Source organism: Salvelinus fontinalis, chromosome 33, assembly GCF_029448725.1.
Source record: "Salvelinus fontinalis isolate EN_2023a chromosome 33, ASM2944872v1, whole genome shotgun sequence".
Classification (NCBI taxonomy): Eukaryota; Metazoa; Chordata; class Actinopteri; order Salmoniformes; family Salmonidae; genus Salvelinus; species Salvelinus fontinalis.
The window spans coordinates 27700438-27720922 of NC_074697.1; the positions used below are offsets into that span (position 1 = coordinate 27700438).

The 20485-nt window shown below is 43.8% G+C and overlaps 1 protein-coding gene across 3 annotated transcripts in view; it reads right to left on the reverse strand.

Annotated features, from left to right (window-relative positions):
- LOC129831921 (cell adhesion molecule DSCAM-like) overlaps positions 1–20485 on the reverse strand; it is a 145558-nt gene that overhangs the window by 104056 nt on the left and 21017 nt on the right. For 2 of the 3 annotated variants that reach the window (XM_055895541.1, XM_055895542.1), the window contains exon 3: positions 20267–20413. In XM_055895541.1, the coding sequence (XP_055751516.1) occupies positions 20267–20413 (147 nt within the window). Of the gene's footprint in view, positions 1–17711; positions 17852–20266; positions 20414–20485 lie in introns of those variants that run through there. The other variant, XM_055895543.1, reaches the window with a different exon arrangement.

Genomic DNA, 20485 nt, shown 5'->3' on the forward strand with positions numbered 1-20485 from the left:
CACTTAAACAACACAATGTAACTCCAAGTCAATCACACTTCTGTGAAATCAAACTGTCCACTTAGGAAGCAACACTGATTGACAATAAATTACCACACGGTAATTTACCGCACGGTGTTGGGCTGTAAGCACAACCCCCACCTGTGGACGTCGGGCCCTCATACCACCCTCATGGAGTCTGTTTCTGACCGTTTGAGCAGACACATGCACATTTGTGGCCTGCTGGAGGTCATTTTGCAGGGCTCTGGCAGTGCACCTCATTGCACTAAGGCGGAGGTACCGGTCCTGCTGCTGGGTTGTTGCCCTCCTACGGCCTCCTCCACGTCTCCTGATGTACTGGCCTGTCTCCTGGTAGCGCCTGCATGCTCTGGACACTACGCTGACAGACACAGCAAACCTTTTTGCCACAGTTCGCATTGATGTGCCATCCTGGATGAACTGCACTACCTGAGCCACTTGTGTGGGTTGTAGACTCCGTCTCATGCTACCACTAGAGTGAGAGCACCGCCAGCATTCAAAAGTGACCAAAACATCAGCCAGGAAGCATAGGAACTGAGAAGTGGTCTGTGGTCACCACCTGCAGAATCACTCCTGTTTTGGGGGGTGTCTTGCTAATTGCCTATAATTTCCACCTTTCGTCTATTCCATTTGCACAACAGCATGTGAAATGTATTGTCAATCAGTGTTGCTTCCTAAGTGGACAGTTTGATTTCATAGAAGTGTGATTGACTTGGAGTTACATTGTGTTGTTTAAGTGTTCCCTTTATTTTTTTGAGCAGTGTATTATGGACACATACCACGCTGCGCATTGGTCCGGCATTTCTTACTCCTCGTCGGAGGAGGACGAAGAGAACCGTTACAGGTTCTGAATACTTTCCCAATGCACTGTACAGAAGGTTGTGTCTTGTAAATACCACCTACCTTGTTACACGTACATTGTGTACTAAAGTGGTAAGATATTATCAAGGTAGCCGTTACATCTAGCAGACAGTTTATACAGAGTGAGAAAATGGTGGTCTCCATTTTGATTCTCTCCCAAGGTCACAGTAAGGGAAGAAGATATTGGAGTAGACTTGCTCTTCACTCCATCTTATTCACTAGGAGATATCCTCCTCCATCACTGAGCCACACACACAGCCTCAGCACCACACAGCCTGAGCACCTGCCTGGCTCAACCCAATGTCTACACGTGTCAGGTGGGTAGGACAAGGGAAGAGGGGTTTGTCGTAGCATCACAGAAGCAGGCTGGTTATTTTTGAATTGGCCAATGGTGTAACCTGATAAAGGGCAGCGATCCATCTGTGCTCCACAGTCAACTCTGACTCGGTTTCCAAGGAGACGACACCCGCGGGAAAGCCAGGGTGGGGGACCTTGAGGGGGAATATTCTCCTGTGCTGCCTGTCTGAAAACCAGTAGGAGTGAGGGAGGGTGGGAGGGATGGAGGGATGGGGGACAGAAGGGAGTGATGCACCAGCCGCTTCACAGGGGTTAACTATAATCAGACATGACACACACCCTCCCCAGGAAAAGAGTGACAAACGCAACTAGAAATACATGTAGGGAGAGTGACACACACACAAAAACACACACACATCACTGCAAACTACTATCAAGAGACCCTTTGTGAAATACGAAGCAACATCCCAAAATGACATGTCATATTTCATTTTCACATCATTTTCTTTGCTACCATAAAAAGACAAATGGCTGACAGACAAAAACCTACTGATGCAAATGGCTAGGAAATAAATCCTGCAGGGTTATCATGATATGAAAATCATATACTGTCATTTATAATAACATCTTACATTAATGATATCACATCATCATCCATCATACAGTACAGCTGATCCTCCCCAAAAATATATAATATATAGTACCAGTCAAAAGTTTGGACACACCTACTCATTCAAGGGTTTTTCTTTATTTTGACTATTTTCTACATTGTAGAATAATAGTGAAGACATCAAAACTATGAAATAACACATATGGAATCATGTAGTAACCAAAAAAGAGTTAAACAAATCAAATAACATTTTATATTAGAGGATTTTTCAAGTAACCACCCTTTGTCTTGATGACAGCTTTGCAAACTCTTGGAACGGCGACTCCGAGCCAGGCCTAATAGCCCAACATCAGTGCACGACCTAACTAATGCTCTTTGGCTGACTGGAAGCAAGTCCCCATAGCAATGTTCCAACATCTAGTGGAAAGCCTTCACAGAAGAGTGGAGGCTGTTTGTCACGCCCTGACCTTAGAGATCCTTTTTATGTCTCTATTTTTGGTTTGGTCAGGGTGTGAGTTGGGGTGGGCATTCTGTGTTTATGTTCTATGTTTTCTATTTCTATGTGTTTGGCCGGGTGTGGTTCTCAATCAGAGGCAGCTGTCTATCGTTGTCTCTGATTGAGAACCATACTTAGGTAGCCTTTTCCCACCTGTGTTTTGTGGGTAGTTGTTTTCTGTTTTGTGTCTGCACCAGACAGAACTGTTTTGCTTTCGTTCTCCTGTTTGTTGTTTTTGTTTGATTTGTTTTTTTGGGATTAAATCATGAACACTTTAAACGCTGCACCTTGGTCTACTCTTCCTTCAGCCCATGAGAACCGTTACACTGTTATAGCAGCAAAGGGGGGACCAACTCCATATTAACGCCCATGATATTGGAATGAGATGTTCGACGAGCAGGTGTCCACATACTTTTGTAGTGTATATATACAGTGCATTCCGAAAGTATTCAGACTTTTTCCACATTTTATTACGTTACAGCCTTATTCTAAAATTTCAAAAATAATTTTTGTATTATCTTTGCAAAAATTTCTAAAAACCGGTTTGTGCTTTGTCAATATGGGGTATTGTGTGTGGATTGATGAGGAAAATAAACAATTGAATCCATTTCAGAATACGGCTGTAACGTTCCAAAATGTGGAAAGAGTCATGGGGTCTGAATACTTTCCGAATGCACTGTATATAGTCACATGAAATGTGTTGTTTGGAGCAAATTAGGGTTGAGTGTCTTGCTCAAAGGCACATTGACAGTTGTTCACCTTGTTGGCTCAGGTATTCAAACCAACAAACTTTCAGTTACTGCTCCAATGCTCTATCTGTTTGGCTACCTGCAACCCCGTAAGTGTAGGTGTGGGGCGCCATGCATGTCAAACACATGCAGCTTGATGCCTTCCTTCCCTCCACACAGACAGACACACCGCATCCCTCCCCTCCCTCTGAAGCAGCATGACAAACACTGTGTAATAGAACAGCCTAATCCATAGTCCTCCTCGCTAGATGCTATTTGTATTCTGACAATGGCCCTCACAGCTCTGCTGATAAGAGACTGGCTGTCCTGGTTAGCTGCCTGCTCCCTGCCTCCCTGTCTGGCCCCAGAGCAGAGCAGCAGACATGGCTGTTCTGTTCCCAGGCTTCCACTACACTACAGCAACACCACAGCAGCCTCGCCCTGCCTCCCCCATTAAAAGTGGTAACCTTCCACAATCCATCTGCCAGAGGCCCGAGCACAAATTCTGAGCAAATTAGATGAGAAAATAACCATTATTACCAGCAGCTAGCTGGAGCTGTCTGTACAGGGAGCCTGATCACCTGCCTCGTACACACACACTGTTTAACTCCCTCTTTCTCCCTTCATTTCTCTCATATGCACACACATTCTTACCTTCCTTCTTCTCATGCACACAAATACACACACATACACTACCGTTCAAAAGTTTGGGGTCACTTAGAAATGTCCTTGTTTTTGAAAGAAAAGCACATTTTTTGTCCATTAAAATAACATGAAATTGATCAGAAATACAGTGTAGAAAAGGGGCGGATCCTTAAGAGGTTTAACCTTCTTGATTCCAATGTTTACTATACATCTTTCACTGCATGGATACTGATTACATTATGTGTGCAGTCCAACTACACTGTATGACATTGCCACAATGGAACTCGGGTAGAACAACCACAGCAGCACCCCTGATTTCCATAAAGTCATCCTGGTTTGGAGTTTAAACTGGGATCAAGTAATCCAACAGAGCAGCACACCAGTCAGTCTCATCACTCCTACTGCACCTCAAGAACCCAACCGTGAATTGGCTAATCCAAGATGATGCCTCTAATCCAAGGAGTAATGCACAACATCTGCAACTGGCCATCTAAAATGCATATTGTATCCTGACAAACTATTTTGATTGATACAGTAAACAAGTGTCAAATATAATATACACTATATATAGGTCACTATCCTGTATTAAGAATAAACACAACAACAAAAAATGATTATGTTTTAAATACTTTGTATAGATTACAGGGCATTCGGAAAGTATTCAGACCCCTTGGCTTTTCCCACATTTTGTTACGTTTACAGCCTTATTAAAAAATGTTTTTTCCCTCATCAATCTACACACAATACCCCATAATAAAAAAGCCAAAATAGGCTTGTATACATTTTTGCAAATTTATTACAAATAAAAAAGCTGAAATATCACATTTACATAAGTTTTCAGACCCTTTACTAGGTACTTTGTTGAAACACCTTTGGTAGCGATTACAGCATTGAGTCTTCTTGGGTATGACGCTAAAAGCTTGGCACACTATTGCTTAAATACAGTATAGTGCTATGTCTGCTTTTTCTGCTCTCTTCTATGCATTAACACCTTTGCTACAACATAAATTAATCAATCCAGTAGTCTGTTTCTGCAGGTGTCAACGCTGTCCTTTTCAGAGTGCATAATGGAACAGATCATCAATTATCAACAAAAACCTCCAGCCAGCACAGAGCCTCTAATTTAGACCGCTCTCTCCCTTGGTGTCCACTGCGAGGTGTGATGTCAACGGCGAATTTTCTTTTTTTTCTTTCTTCCAAACTGCAGGAGACCTTCTCAACGAGCATAGCAACAGACCCGTCTTCCCTGTAAAAATAGGATGGGCTTGTGTGAAGCAGTCTCAATGCTTGGGGTACAACACACACTTCACTTCATTGATTATGCACCCCAGCCGTTAAGAGCACAGCTTTACAAGCAATTTCTTCTTGTCTCCTTCTCTTTTCCTTTTTTCATCCTTCTTTCAGATTTGGAGCCATTTACCCTGCACTGGCATAAATATTTCAACCCTCCAGGATGCTGAAATTCCCTTTTTTTTTATATACATTACTTTTGTATCACACTGGTAATGAAATGTTAATGTTATTTGTGCCTGACAGACAGAAACAGGTCAAAGACAGGGATGACAGCCATGTTGTAAAGACGGGATGTGTATGTGGAAGTCCCCCCAAAAAGTCAAAATAAATAAATAAGGGGTACATTTGATTTCTCACTATATTCTATGGTTAATTTTCTTGCAGCCCTCTGGTATGACTGGTCTTGGTATGTGGAATATGTAGCATGCTTGCATATTGAACTAGCTTTCAGCATCTGTCCCTTACACCCAAGCACACAGAGCACACACTGGTCTTGGAATACAGGCGCCAGGGCATAAGAGTCTGAGCAAACAAACACAGGAGAAAAGGGGAGAAACCGACAGATGTATTGAGGGCTGTTCAATGACAGGTTATACAGACACATATACAACGCCATGTGTTGTTGTAAAACCATCCGAAGGGGGCCATTTAAAATAAAATAAAAACACAAGACCATATGTGTCATTCATGACACAATTTAAATAGAAATTGATTGCTCAAAAACTGCTGCTCAAAATCTAGATTTAAAGAAAGCTTTAATGTGCTTTATTTTATATATCTGAAATGTTTGGTTTATTTTCAGCCTTGTCACCAACTTTCCTATAATTGTCTTAAAACAGCATGTGCTCATTAATGTTCCCTTTCACTTATATTTCAATGTCATTTTAAAGAACTTAGATTATGGGTTAGCCTGGTTTATGCAAAGGACCCTGCGCACGCATGCTTATCACTTTCATTTCTTTGTCCTCCCAATGATATTCATGCAAAATCCCAAAGTGCCATATCTTTCCTCACAGCTGGCAAGTGTAACTAAAGGATTATGCAAGCAGCTTCCACAAGCAAATAGATTTCTCCCACTTCAGAAGAACTGCTAGTTATGCAGCCTATATCTGTACACCAGGCATTCACAATAGTTGTTTCAAATGATCACTTTTACTTGTTTTAGTAGTGCATTTCAGAGGGAAAGTGGGAGAGAGAGAAAGAGGTGAGAGTCAGGGAGAGGGGGAAGAGAAGAAAATGGTAAACACACACTGAGTGTGCAAAACATTAGGAACTATTTCCATGACAGATTGACTAGGTGAAAGCTATGATCCCTTATTGATGTCAATCAGTATAGATGAAGGGGAGGAGACAGGTTAAAGAAGGAACTTGAGACAATTGAGACATGGATTGTGTATGTATGCCATTCAGAGGGTGAATGGGCAAGACTAAAGATTTAAGTGCCTTTGAACAAGGTATGGTAGTAGGTGCCAGGCGCACCGGTTTGTGTGTCAAGTACTACAATGCTGCTTGGTTTTTCACGCTCAACAGTTTCCCATGTTTAGCAAGAATGGTCCACCACCCAAAGGACATCCAGCCAACTTGACACAACTGTAGGAAGCATTGGGGTCATCATGGGCCAGCATCCCTGTGGAACGCTTTCAACACCTTGTAGAGTCAATTTCCCGAAGAATTGAGGCTGTTCTGAGGGCAAAGGGGGGTGCAACTCAATATTAGGAAGGTGTTCCTAATATTTTGAACACTCAGTGTATATAAACTCACAAAAAAAATAACTAATAACTCCACAGATCTTCATTGTATAGGGTTTAAACACTGTTTCCCATGCTTGTTCAATGAACCATAAACAATTAATGAACATGAACCTGTGGAACGGTTGTTAAGACACTTACAGACGGTATGCAATTAAGGTCACAGTTATGAAAACTTAAGACACAAAAGATGCCTTTCTACTGACTCTGAAAAACACCAAAAGAAAGATGCCTTTCTACTGACTCTGAAAAACACCAAAAGAAAGATGCCTTTCTACTGACTCTGAAAAACACCAAAAGAAAGATGCCCAGGGTCCCTGCTCATCTGTGTGAACGTGCCTTAGGCATGCTGCAAGGAGGACTGCAGATGTGACCAGGGCAATAAATTTCAATGTCCGTACAGTGATACGCCTAAGACAGCGCTACATTGAGACAGGACGGACAGCTGATCATCCTCGCACAGTGTAAGACCACAGTGTAACAACAGCTGCACAGGATCAGTACATTCGAATATCACACCTGCGGGACAGGTACTGGATGGCAACAACAACTGCCCAAGTTACACCAGGAACGCACAATCCCTCCATCAGTAATCAGACTGTCCGCAATAGGCTGAGAACGGCTGGACTGAGGGCCTGTAGGACTGTTGTAAGGCAGGTCCACACCAGACATCGCCGGCAACAATGTTGCCTATGGGCACAAACCCACCGTCGCTGGACCAGACAGGACTGGCAAAAAGTGCTCTTCACTGACGAGTCGTGCTTTTGTCTCACCAGGGGTGATGGTCGGATTCGCATTTATCGTCGAAGGAATGAGTGTTACACCGAGGCCTGTACTCTGGAGCGAGATCGATTTGGAGGTGGAGAGTCCGTCATGGTCTGGGGCGGTGTGTCACAGCATCATTGAACTGAGCTTGTTGTCATTGCAGGCAATCTCAATGCTGCGCGTTACAGGGAAGACATCCTCCTCCCTCATGTGGTACCCTTCCTGCAGGCTCATCCTGGCATGATCCTCCAGCATGACAATGCCACCAGCCATACTGCTTGTTCTGTGCGTGATTTCCTGCAAGACAGGAATGTCAGTGTTCTGCCATGGCCAGTGAAGAGCCCGGAACTCAATCCCAATGAGCACGTCTTTGACCTGTTGGATTGGAGGGTGAGGGCTAGGGCCATTCCCCCAAGAAATGTCCGGGAACTTGCAGGTGCCTTGGTGGAAGAGTGGGGTAACATCTCACAGCAAGAACTGTCAAATCTAGTGCAGTCCATGAGGAGGAGATGCACTGCAGTACTTAATGCAGTGAACCGCACTTTGTCCAGGGATAAAGTTTTCAAAAGGCCTGTCCCCAACAATTAAAAAAACATAAGTAATCAAAGAATATTAGGCAAGTCTTTCTCTCAATCTTTAAAGGTGCATTTGTCAAAATATGATTTTGGCCATGGGGACTTTGATTGATGGTGTGCAGGTAAACACCAGGTGTCCAGTTAAGACTAGACCCATGCTTTTCTACAGGTAAACACCAGGTGTCCAGCTAAGACTAGACCCATGCTTTTCTACAGGTAAAAACCAGGTGTCCAGCTAAGACTAGACCCATGCTTTTCTACAGGTAAACACCAGGTGTCCAGCTAAGACTAGACCCATGCTTTTCTACAGGTAAACACCAGGTGTCCAGTTAAGACTAGACCCATGGTTTTCTACAGGTAAACACCAGGTGTCCAGCTAAGACTAGACTTATGCTTTTCTACAGGTAAACACCAGGTGTCCAGCTAAGACTAGACCCATGCTTTTCTACAGGTAAACATCAGGTGTCCAGTTAAGACTAGAACCATGCTTTTCCACAGGTAAACACCAGGTGTCCAGCTAAGACTAGACCCATGCTTTAATACAGGTAAACACCAGGTGTCCAGCTGAGACTAGACCAGTGATTTTCTACAGGTGAACACCAGGTGTCTAGCTAAGACTAGACCCATGCTTTTCTACAGGTAAACACCAGGTGTCCAGCTAAGACTAGACCCATGCTTTTCTACAGGTAAACACCAGGTGTCCAGCTAAGACGAGATCAATGCTTTTCTACAGGTAAACACCAGGTGTCCAGCTAAGACGAGACCAATGCTTTTCTACAGGTAAACACCAGGTGTCCAGCTAAGACTAGACCCATGCTTTTCTACAGGTGAACACCAGGTGTCCAGCTAAGACTAGACCCATGGTTTTCTACAGGTAAACACCAGGTGTCCAGCTAAGACTAGACCCATGCTTTTCTACAGGTAAACACCAGGTGTCCAGCTAAGACTAGACCCATGGTTTTCTACAGGTAAACACCAGGTGTCCAGCTAAGACTAGACCCATGGTTTTCTACAGGTAAACACCAGGTGTCCAGTTAAGACTAGACCCATGCTTTTCTACAGGTAAACACCAGGTGTCCAGCTAAGACTAGACCCATGGTTTTCTACAGTACAGAATGTCTTTATCAAAACAACAAAGGGCTAGGGGAGTAACATATGATCACTGTACCATAACGTACATGGATACGTCAGTCAATATCCCTCTAGTTAGGACTATTAATTAGTATTGATATGTAAGAGAAAGTTGGGATATGTCCCACAGAGTGACAGGACAATATCTGACTTAAAATATTGAGGAAACAGGTGACCCCAGAGTCCCCTTTGATACAAAGTCAAAAGGTTGAGAAGCCTCCCAGGCCTTTTTGCTGAGTGAGCATGCTCACTGCCCAGCGACGCAGCCCCAATTTCAGCTAATTATTCCTGTAGGAAAACGAGAGCACTCTCTCCCTTCTCATTTGTGTAGGAAATATAAAGCCTACGTGAGGTAAAGACAGTATGGGAGAGGCTTGGTAATGGCAGTTTCTGTACATCCCTACAAGCAGCTACTTACATTATAAATGCAACAGTCCTTTGCAATAGGCAAAAATGTATATTCAAATAGAAAATGGGAGAAGCGAAGGCATTCATTTATTGCTAGCAATGGTACACATAGTACACAATCTTTGTACGATTGTGATTAGAGACTGCTAGATGCTAAACAGGCAGGTTCATAAAGCTACAATTGTAGAGACTCCAGGAGGAATATATCCTTGAGAATGTTTTTTTATTTGATCGGTAGATGAACCATTTGAGAGAGCTGGAGAATTTGGCTTTGAGAAACAGACAACAATTACACTTGCCCTAGGAGGCCAGGGGAACATGACCAGGTTTCCATGGTAACTCAAGTACAGCAGAAAGTACCAGGAAAATCAATTCAGATTGAGCTTTTTTTCTATATATTATTTCTACTAAGGCTACAAAGCATGCTTTTGCTCTAAAACCCAATTTAACCATTTTTCTACCGACATACTTAACTACAATGATTGAGGCACTGAACATTTCTCAAACAGCATTAAAAAAAACAGCGCCTCAAATATGTTTAAGCACACTAGCTATATCACACAAGCAATGTACCATGAAAATTCAATTTGAATGCAGTGCTTTAAAATACATGGATATGTGCTGGTACAGGCAGAGGAAATCATCCTCTTTCTCAACCGCAGTAACACCCCCCCCCCCCCCTCCTCATGGCTCCATCAGAGGGGCAGCAGCAGCTGTAGGCAGGTGATAAGACTGTGCAGCAGCAGGAGCTGCTCTGATTGGCTGGCTGAACACCTACGCGGATGTGAAGATTGCAGGCTGCGTCTGTCAAAAGGTCAGTCTCCACGGCCGCCACCTTGTGACGTCACAGTCAACAACACTATGAAAGGCTCCATAATACCAAAGGAAGACAGGGACAGATAATTGCTTCCCCTTTCACTACGGTTTACACAAAATGGAAAATGTCAAGAGTGCACCTACCAACCCCAAGGCAGATGTCTGTGCATCACAAAATCAATCGCATCCCTACTTTACCAGCCTCACTTTTGTTTTTTCAGGTAAGCTGAATCAGGTTTGTTACATTAGTGCAGGGCTGGAACAAAAGCATGCACACCCAATTAGCTATACAGGAGAGTTGGCCACCCCTTTTCTAGACCATAAGCATCTTTGTGACAGCCAGGAGAGAGCCACACCTCCACCCTGCTGCCACCAGAAGCACTCAAAATGCTCAATCCCTAAACCATATCACCATGCTAACACTAATCGCTATACTCTTCTGATGAGGAACCATCTGTACGCCCGTCCTGGATAGATGGCTGGATGAATGGCTGGATGAATGGATGGATGGATGGATGGATGGGTGGGTGGGTGGGTGGGTGGGTGGGTGGATGGATGGATGGATGGCTGGGTGGGTGGGTGGATGGATGGATGGCTGGGTGGGTGGGTGGCTGGGTGGGTGGGTGGGTGGGTGGGTGGATTGATGGGTGGGTGGGTGGCTGGGTGGGTGGGTGGGTGGATGGATGGAGGGAGGGAGGGAGGGAGGGAGGGAGGGAGGGAGGGAGGGAGGGAGGGAGGGAGGGAGGGAGGGAGGGAGGGAGGGAGGGAGGGATGGATGGATGGATGGAGGGATGGATGGATGGATGGATGGGTGGATGGGTGGATGGATGGATGGATGGATGGGTGGGTGGGTGGGTGGGTGGGTGGGTGGGTGGGTGGATGGATGGATGGATAGATAGATGGATAGATGGATAGATGGATAGCAATGCACACAAACCCACCACAAACCGCAGTTCTGATACTCACACTCAGGGGAGACATACTGTGGTGTAGGCTGAAGGGGGAAGGAGAGGTAAAAGACATGCCACTGGGGCACTTTGTCCATGTTCCTATGGTTAGTGCTATGGAGGAAGGGAGAGGGGGAAAGGACAAGAAGGAGTTTGCCATATTGGGCAGTAGAAAAGGGGCCAATGAAGGCTGATGTTTCATCCATCAAGACAGAGATGGAGGGTCACCTTAAAATAATAATACTGGCAGGCAGCAGTGGACGAGGAGCACTGCTACACTGTAGACACACTGTATAGTAACACTAATAACCGATTAGTATCTAATATTCTAAAAATGCATGATTCAAGCTCAGCTTTGAGTCAACGTAATTGTAAAAAGATATAGATATCCACCAAAAACACCCAAACTGCAATGCCATTTGTTGTCTGAGATGAGGTTCTTTGTTGCACAATAAGCATTGACACTCCACTTGATTAGTTTACTTCAGTGTTTTAATGTCTTGAGCATTTCCAATCAGCGCTAAGGCCCCCAGTATGGGCAGAATGGCTCACAGATTTAGTGTGAAAGTTTAAAAGGACTAAATGCAATTTACTGTATTTTCTAGATTGACCACCCTGAGAGGAAGATGCATTCATCTCAGATTGGAAGGATGAAGGAGAGAGAATAAAATCTCTTTGGTCAGTCTGTGGGTGCTTTGTCTTCAAGTTCTTTTTTTCAAGACTTTTAAGATGGGATCAGAGACTGTTGCATTCTAGGAGGTTGATTGAATATCAATTGGCCTCTCTTCTTTGTGTTTATCCAGTGTTCTCCAGACCATATAGGAAGCGCCCGCCACAACACTCGCCACCAACACACCCCGACCAGGGGACACCTGCCCCACTGCACTATGGGTAAATACAACCCCAAATCTAGGAGTGGTTTATAAACCTAAATTAGTTGGTTGTTCCGCCCGTAATTATTTCACGCCACGTTTATTACTAATCTGTTTCTTGGCCTGCTGCCATGGTGTAGGCTGGCCCGGGTCCAGTCCACCTGTACAGCAGTGTAATCCATGTGCACTAGAAAGGCCCGTTCCCGTTCTGACGACTGATGCCAAACTGCAACATACCATAAACCCATCACTGCTTATTAAAGATGAAAACATGCTTAGTACCCATCGCTCCACAGATCGCCACCTAATCATTTTCATCCTAAGTGGCCTAATGGCTGCCATATTGCTTTTACTTATCAGTAAACTGTGATTAAGAACGCCTGCTCAGAGCTATAACGGGGATCAACAGCTGTTGGTTTCTATAGCTCTGATAGGCTGGGTGGCAGGCAGGCACTGTATCAGCAGGAACTCTGGTGCTCGGCCTCCTCAATGGAAAATTGCTATAATACTGAAGTAATACTGCAGTAATGAATCAGCAGGAAATCTGGTGCTCGGCCTCCTCAATAGAAAATTGCTATACAATAGTAATACTGCAGTAATACTCTGACTACTTACTGTATACGGTGCACCTCATACAATGTGAAAATACTCACATCGTACAATGTGAAAATAGACAAACAATTCTATCCCTCCCTCCATGGTTGGGGTCATACACACAATACCCCAGAATGACAAAGCAAAAACAGTTTATTAGAAATGTTGCACATTTATAAAAATTTCAAAAACTGAAATATCACATTTACATAAGTATTCAGACCCATTACTCAGTACTTTGTTGAAGGACTTTTGGCAGCAATTACAGCCTCGAGTCTTCTTGGGTATGACGCTACAAGCTTGGCACAACTGTATTTGGGGAGTTTCTCCCATTCTTCTCTACAGAACCTCTCAAGCTCTGTCACGTCCCGAACCCACTCCTGCATTGTCTTGGATGTGTACTTAGGGTCGTTGTCCTGTTGGAAGGGGAACCTTCGCCTCAGTCTGAGATCCTGAGCGCTCTAGAGCAGGTCTTCACCAAGGATCTCTCTGTACTTTGCTCTGTTCATCTTTCCCTCAATCCGGACTAGTCTCCCAGTCCCTGCCGCTGAACAACATCCCCAAAGTATGATGCTGCCACCACCATGCTTCACCGTAGGGATGGTGCCAGGTTTCCTCCAGACTTGATGCTTGGCATTCAGGCCAAAGAGTTCAATCTTTGTTTCATCAGACCAGAGAATCTTGTTCCTCGTGGTCTGAGAGTCCTTTAGGTGCCTTTTGGCAAACTCCAAGTGGGCTGTCATGTGCCTTTTACTGAGGAGTGTCTTCCGTCTGGCCACTGTAACATAAAGGCCTGATTGGTGGAGTGCTGCAGAGATGGTTGTCCTTCTGGAAGGTCCTCCCATCTCCACAGAGAAACTCTGAGGCTCAGTCAAAATGACCATCGGGTTCTTGGTCATCTCCATGACCAACGCCCCCGATTGCTCAGTTTTGCTGGGCGGCCAACTCTAGGAAGTGTCTTGGTGGTTCCAAACTCCTTTCAATTAAGAATGATGGAGGCCACTGTGTTCTTGGGGACCTTCAATGATGCAGAAATTCTTTGGCACCCTTCCACACAATCATGTCTTGGAGCTCTACGGATAATTCCTTTGACTGCATGGCTTGGTTTTTGCTCTGACATGCACTGTCAACTGTGGGACCTCATATAGACAGGTGTGTGCCTTTCCAAATCATGTCCATGTATGTCCATATAACAAATATAGCACTGTGTGATGTACATTTAGATCAACAACCAACCCCAGACCATCTCCTCTGCTCACTCCACTCCCATATAAAAGGATCCATTATCCCCCACCCCAATTCCCCAAACACCCCTTCACACAGCATTCATGCTGCAAATGCACAAATGCATCCTTCAGCTCATGTTCCCATAATTCTCTCTGGCAGCCGTGTGATTAATGCACACAAGTATTGATATTTCTGAATTGTATCGTTCTCAACACACACACACACTCACAGACGTGCATACACACACTCCCAATACCTCATCTCCCCAAGCTTTCCAGCAGCTGTGCATGAGTAGACTATGAACTGGGATCTAGTGAAAGATGAGGGTCAGCATTTCAGTTGCTGCTGCTCTGGGTGGAGCAGGAGTAAAATTATGTGCTGTGTTGTTTCATAAGGTTTTGCTGCAGGGTGGGAGGAATAGCACACGCAGGCACCACGCACGCAGGCATACACACAAAAACACACTAGCTCAGGGCTGCCTTGCAATCGTTCTGTGGTTAGATAGAGATCATGCTTTCCCTCCTCCTGAGAGAGAGAGAGAGAGAGAGAGAGAGAGAGAGAGAGAGAGAGAGAGAGAGAGCGCGTGAGAGAGAGACATAACAATGTGGCCTATGCAATGCAGTGTGGACGCCTTTGTTTACCAAGGGAAGCTTCTGCCTCGCCCACTCTCCTCTCCATCTTCTTCTTCCCTCTCGGCAGACCAAGCGAACCAGTGATAGCTTATTTTTGCCCTCTTTTCAAGGTTGGCCTGACTTTGGGTTGGATCCGAGTTGATTTAACTGTCCTGTCTCTGCCTGCCTGTAGGTGCCCTCTGTCAATCCCAATGAAAAATGGGGAGGCGTCATGAAGCTGACTAGATTCATCCCTGCTGTGTGATGATGGCTTCCTTCCTTCCCTACTGTAGTTTATGTAAGGGCATCCCAGACATTATGGAGATTGGCTGGTTAAGACACTGATGCTATTAGCAGGCAAACTCCTTGATAAGCTTTGATTAGCACTGCTCAAGTACCTTGAATGAGGGTGAGTGGTGTCAAGAGCAGTGTGAGAGATTCCCGAGGCATTTAAACAGTTAGTGTAAAGTACACAGTTGTGAAGCAGCCCACATAAATATGACGGAAAAAATGTATCCAGGGGCTCTGGTATTGCTCCGAGCATTGGATGGCTAAATTTGCATAAACCAAATAGAAAACAGTGTTTTGCAGCCAGCAGGAAATTGACTTGGGCCTTCTGCCAAGTGTTATGCAACGGAGGAAGGCAGGCTGGCAGTCAAGGAAGAAGACTCACTGATCATCCAGGATAGAGACTTTAAGACTGCATCAGTAGAATCGTAAGGCCCCTTTCCCTGACCACCACGACCCCTGAGTCCTTATAGAAGGTCAAATCCAGAAGATTATACAGTATATACAGTACCAGTCAAAAGTTTTAAAACACCTACTCATTCAATGATTTTCTTTATTTTTACTATGTTCTACACTGTAGAATAATAGTGAATACATAAAAAAAAATAACATATTTGGAATCATGTAGTAACCAAAAAAAGTGTTAAACAAATCAAAACATATTTTAGATTTTTCAAATAGCCACCCTTTTCCTTGATGACAGCTTTGCACACTCTTGGCATTCTCTCAACTAGCTTCACCTGGAATGCTTTTCCAACAGTCTTGAAGGAGTTCCCATATATGTTGAGCTGCTTTTCCTTCACTCTGCGTCCAACTCATCCCAAACCATCTCAATTGGATTGAGGTTAGGTGAAAGTTGAGGCTAGGTCATCTGATGCAGCACTCCATCACTCTCCTTCTTGGTCAAATAGCCCTTAAACAGCCTGGAGGTGTGTTGGGTCATTGTCCTGTTGGGGGAAAAAAGTGATAGTCCCACTAAGCGCAACCCAGATGGGATGGTGTGTCGCTGTAGAATGCTGTGGTAGCCATGCTGGTTAAGTGTGCCTTGAATTCTAAATAAATCACTGCCAGTGTCACCAGCAAAGCACCCCCACACCATCACACCTCCTCCTCCATGCTTCACAGTGGTAACCACGGAGATCCTCTGTTCACCTACTCTGCGTCTCACAAAGACACGGCTTATCAGACCAAAGGACAGATTTCCACCGGTCTAATGTCCATTGCTCATGTTTCTTGTCCCAAGCAAGTCTCTTCTTCTTATTGTGTCCTTTGGTAGAGGTTTCTTTGCAGCAATTGTGTTGGTCCAGTAACCGAAAGGTTGCTAGATTGAATCCCTGAGCTGACAAGGTACAAATCTGTCGTTCTGCCCCTGAACAAGGCAGTTAACCCACTGTTCCTAGGCCATCATTGTAAATAAGAATTTGTTCTTAACTGACTTGCCTAGTTAAATAAAGGTTCAAGCCTGATTCACACAGTCTACTCTGAAAAGTTGATGTTGAGATGTGTCTGTTACTTGAACTCTGTGAAGCATTTATTTGGACTGCAATTTCTGAGCATGGTAACTCTAATGAACTTATCCTCTGCAGCAGAGGTAATTCAGGGTATTCCTTTCCTGTGGCGGTCCTCATGAGATCCAGTTTCATCATAGCGTTTGATGGTTTTTGATGCTGCACTTGAAGAAACATTCAACATTCTTGAAATGTTCCATATTGACTAACCTTCATGTCTTAAAGTAATGATGGACTGTCATTTCTCTTTGCTTATTTGAGCTGTTCTTGCCATAATATGGACTTGGTCTTTTACCAAATAGGGCTATCTTCTGTATACCACCCCTACTTTGTCACAACACAACTGATTGGCTCAAATGCATTAAGAAGGAAAGAAATTCCACCTTTTAACTTTTAACAAGGCACACCTGTTAATTGAAATGCATTCCAGGTGACTACCTCATGAAGCTGGTTGAGACAATGCCAAGAGTGTGCAAAGGATGGGTACTTTGAAGAATCTCTTGTATTATACTTTTCTGGTTACTACATGATTCCATATGTGTTATTTAATAGTTTTGATGTCTTCACTATTATGCTACAATGTAGAAAATAGTAAAAATAACGAAAACCCTTGAATGAGCAGGTGTGTTCAAAGTTTTGACTGGTACTGTATATGACTGCATTTAATACCATTATGGTATTGTACCAAAACTGGGAACTAGGAAAGACGCTAGTATGCAATGCATTAACCAATAATAACAAATATCTTTCAACAACATTCCTTATAAGTGAGCAAGGGAAAGAGGTGACGAGAGAGAGAAAGAGAGGAGAGAAAGAGAGAGGAGAGAGAAGGAGAGGGAGAAACAGAGGATACAGAAGAGGAGGGAGAGGCTTACAGTCATCCCTCTCCTCCAGCATTGCAGTAAGCCTGTGCCTTAATGCTTGAGAAAAGCTTCCCTTGCACCATCTCCAGCTTAATCTTCAGCTTGAAAAGATGAAAGGCATGTGTGTTTGTTCTAATGAGAAAGCACTATCTCCAGGCACCAGAGGACCAGTCTCTACTTTTCCTCCCAGCAGCAGTAGACAGACACTGGCCGTCTCGCCCATACACAGGCCTTGTACCTGTCTGTCTGTCTTTCTGTCTGTCTGGGGCAATGTGATGCAGCAGCACTATCGCAACATCCTGACACTTAAATGAACATTTAAATATTTTCAAATGTTTGCAAAGGCCAGCAAACAACATGTGTAAGATACTGTATAAACAGTAAGCTGTTTGCTCAAGAGAAAGTCCCACCTCACATGGATGAATACAAGTTTCCCAGTAGGTGCAGAGTGTAGCATCATTGGAGGAGACTGAAACCCAGAGGACCAATGCAGGGACATGCAGGGCCGTGGTCTGAATGAGACGGGTTCACTGTGCAGCAAACCCCACCTCTGCCTCATCCAACAAAACAAAGAGGAAGAGTGTGAGAGAGAAGAGAGGAAGAAGTTGTTATTGTATAACCATAGGACTCATAATTGCATTGTAAATCACCCCATCCAAGGGGAATACACACTTGTATGACAACATGTTGTATGCATCTCTTAGAGAGATAGTTTTGATCAGCCTTTTTCCATCAAGGCCCACTCATTAAATTGGATCACATGTGAAAGGTGAGAGACAAAGGCAAAGCAGATGCGGAAGACAAAAAGATATCCAGCCCGTCCCGTATTCAACAGCCTCACCACTTGATACATAAAAAAGCTGGAGATGCATTAGGCGTCCCATATAAAAGGCAGCCGCGCTGCAAGCTCCACTCCTCTGCTTTGTTCTCTTTCATCTCCCTATTAGCTCTGTCAATTGTTTATCAAAAGCAGAGAGGAGCCAGGCGGCTGCTGTGAATTTGAAAAGCCGCACGGCGAGGAACATTTTAAAATGCATGACAGGTTAATGGTAAGTTAGTGGCAACATTAGGGCTTGTGAGTTGCGGTGCTCATTCAGATTGAAAACAGGGCCACTTCAAATGACTACTAAGCAGTCCTTATTTTAAGAGGTCATTCATATTGTAATTAACTTTTCAATCACAGTTGATTAATTAAGACCGGCCCTAGTCTGTAATTATACATATTCTTTCCCCTGACATGAATCAATGGAAATGTACAGGTTTCAGATGAGACACAATGCAAACCAGTCCCTTGTACATATTAAAATATGATTTATAGGGTAACATCTTATGCTAAGGTGTCTACTTTAAAGGGATTATATGATACAAGAATATATCAAATACATACATATTTGACTGAACAACCACAAAGAAATGACTGTATAGTGAAAAAAATTGCCAAATCTATAATAAACATTACATTAAAAACCAACATTTATAATAACTGCCATCAGAGGCCCTGGTTGAGGTGGATCTGTTGTGTGTGGAATGTGTTTTAGTCTTTGAATTCCAATAGAAAGTCTGACTGCGGATGTGTGCTTGATGTAACTGTTCCCAACCGAAACCTTAGATGAATAATTTAGCACAGCGGTTGGATAGCTTATTTTTGTGTCCACCGAGACAAAGTCTTCTTTCATGAAAAATGTAGAGGGCAGGGTTGGCAACCCTCAGAGAAGAATAGGTTGGGTCAAACTTCTCTGTTTCCAGGCCTGGTTGATAACCTCATGCTAACACATTTACAAACAAACACACACACACACACACACAACCTGGGATCAAACCCCTGGTAAAGAAATAAAACACACACACCTTTAAATGCACTTTGTAAACATACGCAGTAAACATACCCTCTCCATAACTGTGTAAGGTGCGCATTTGCTCATGTATCAGAACATCATCAAATATTTAGCAAGGAAAGAGCACTGATCCTGACCATGATACTGATGCTTCTGACAAGCCTGCTGTGGCTTGATAGTTATTGGAATAAACAGGGAACAATCCCATCTAGGTTGTTTTTAATGCATGTAAAAGCACTCCGAAGAACTGGGTGATGATAAAACATCACTGCTCCTACACGTTATTCACCTTTAGAACACCCTGGCTGTTTTGTAGTAAAAAATAAAGGTTCCATAGGACTACAATACTGCATGACCTAATCTCACTTAAAAACCCACTAACTATTATAAACTTGCCCTGTGTTATACAGTTCAGCACATAATTAAAATGAGAAAAGTCCAAATTCCGCTTTCCATACTACTCTACTTTTCAAGGCCATGAATGTTACACAGTAAAAAGTGATGACTTCTAGGTTTCCCAGATTCTAGCATCTTTTTTAGTCTTGTCTGAATCTGCAAAACTCATGTGCAGTCATTATAGACCATATCATATCTCCTTACAGAAGCAGAAACAGCAACCAGTACACACAGACATGGATCACAGAAGGGATCTTTGTGCTTGAGCAGACACATTTAAAATGTCACGAAAACATGTCCTACAATATAAAGCAAAATTGCCCAGAGGTTGGTTAATAGTCTAACAGGAGAGTTGTCGTTTAATGTACAATATCAACCTGTGCAATGAATGGTTCCAATCGAGGGGGGTGGGATCAACATGACAGACAGACATTAGCCTGGCTAGTACTGTAGGTAGACAGGATTCCATGGAGCTCCAGTAAAGGTTGACTGAGACCACAAGCAGGTAAGTCACAGAGAGACAGAGAACAGTGGCCCAAGCACACAGAGCAGAGCAGGGAAGGCTTCCCATTCAGAAACTTTGGGATCCATAGCACTGTCTGTGTAAACAAATCTTATTTTGTTAGCTACACCTACGAATCATTCCACTGAACGTGTAATCCAATAGCTGATTTGAAGAGTCCAAGCAAGGAATTGAACAAAATTCTGACCAAGATATACGAATGTTGTCTTACCTGAGGATAGTGAGACTGTGTCTTTCTCCCACGATACGACAGTGACGTAAGCCTCCACGGAGGCAGGGATAATGCACTTGAAGACCGCTACATTGCCTCTCATGGCTTTCTGGTCCTCCACCCGGACCGTGTAGGGTTCCCGAAATACTGAGGATAGCAAGAGTGGTGCCATTTGGCAAAGGCAAATGAATACATACAAGAAGAAATTAAGGAATGACA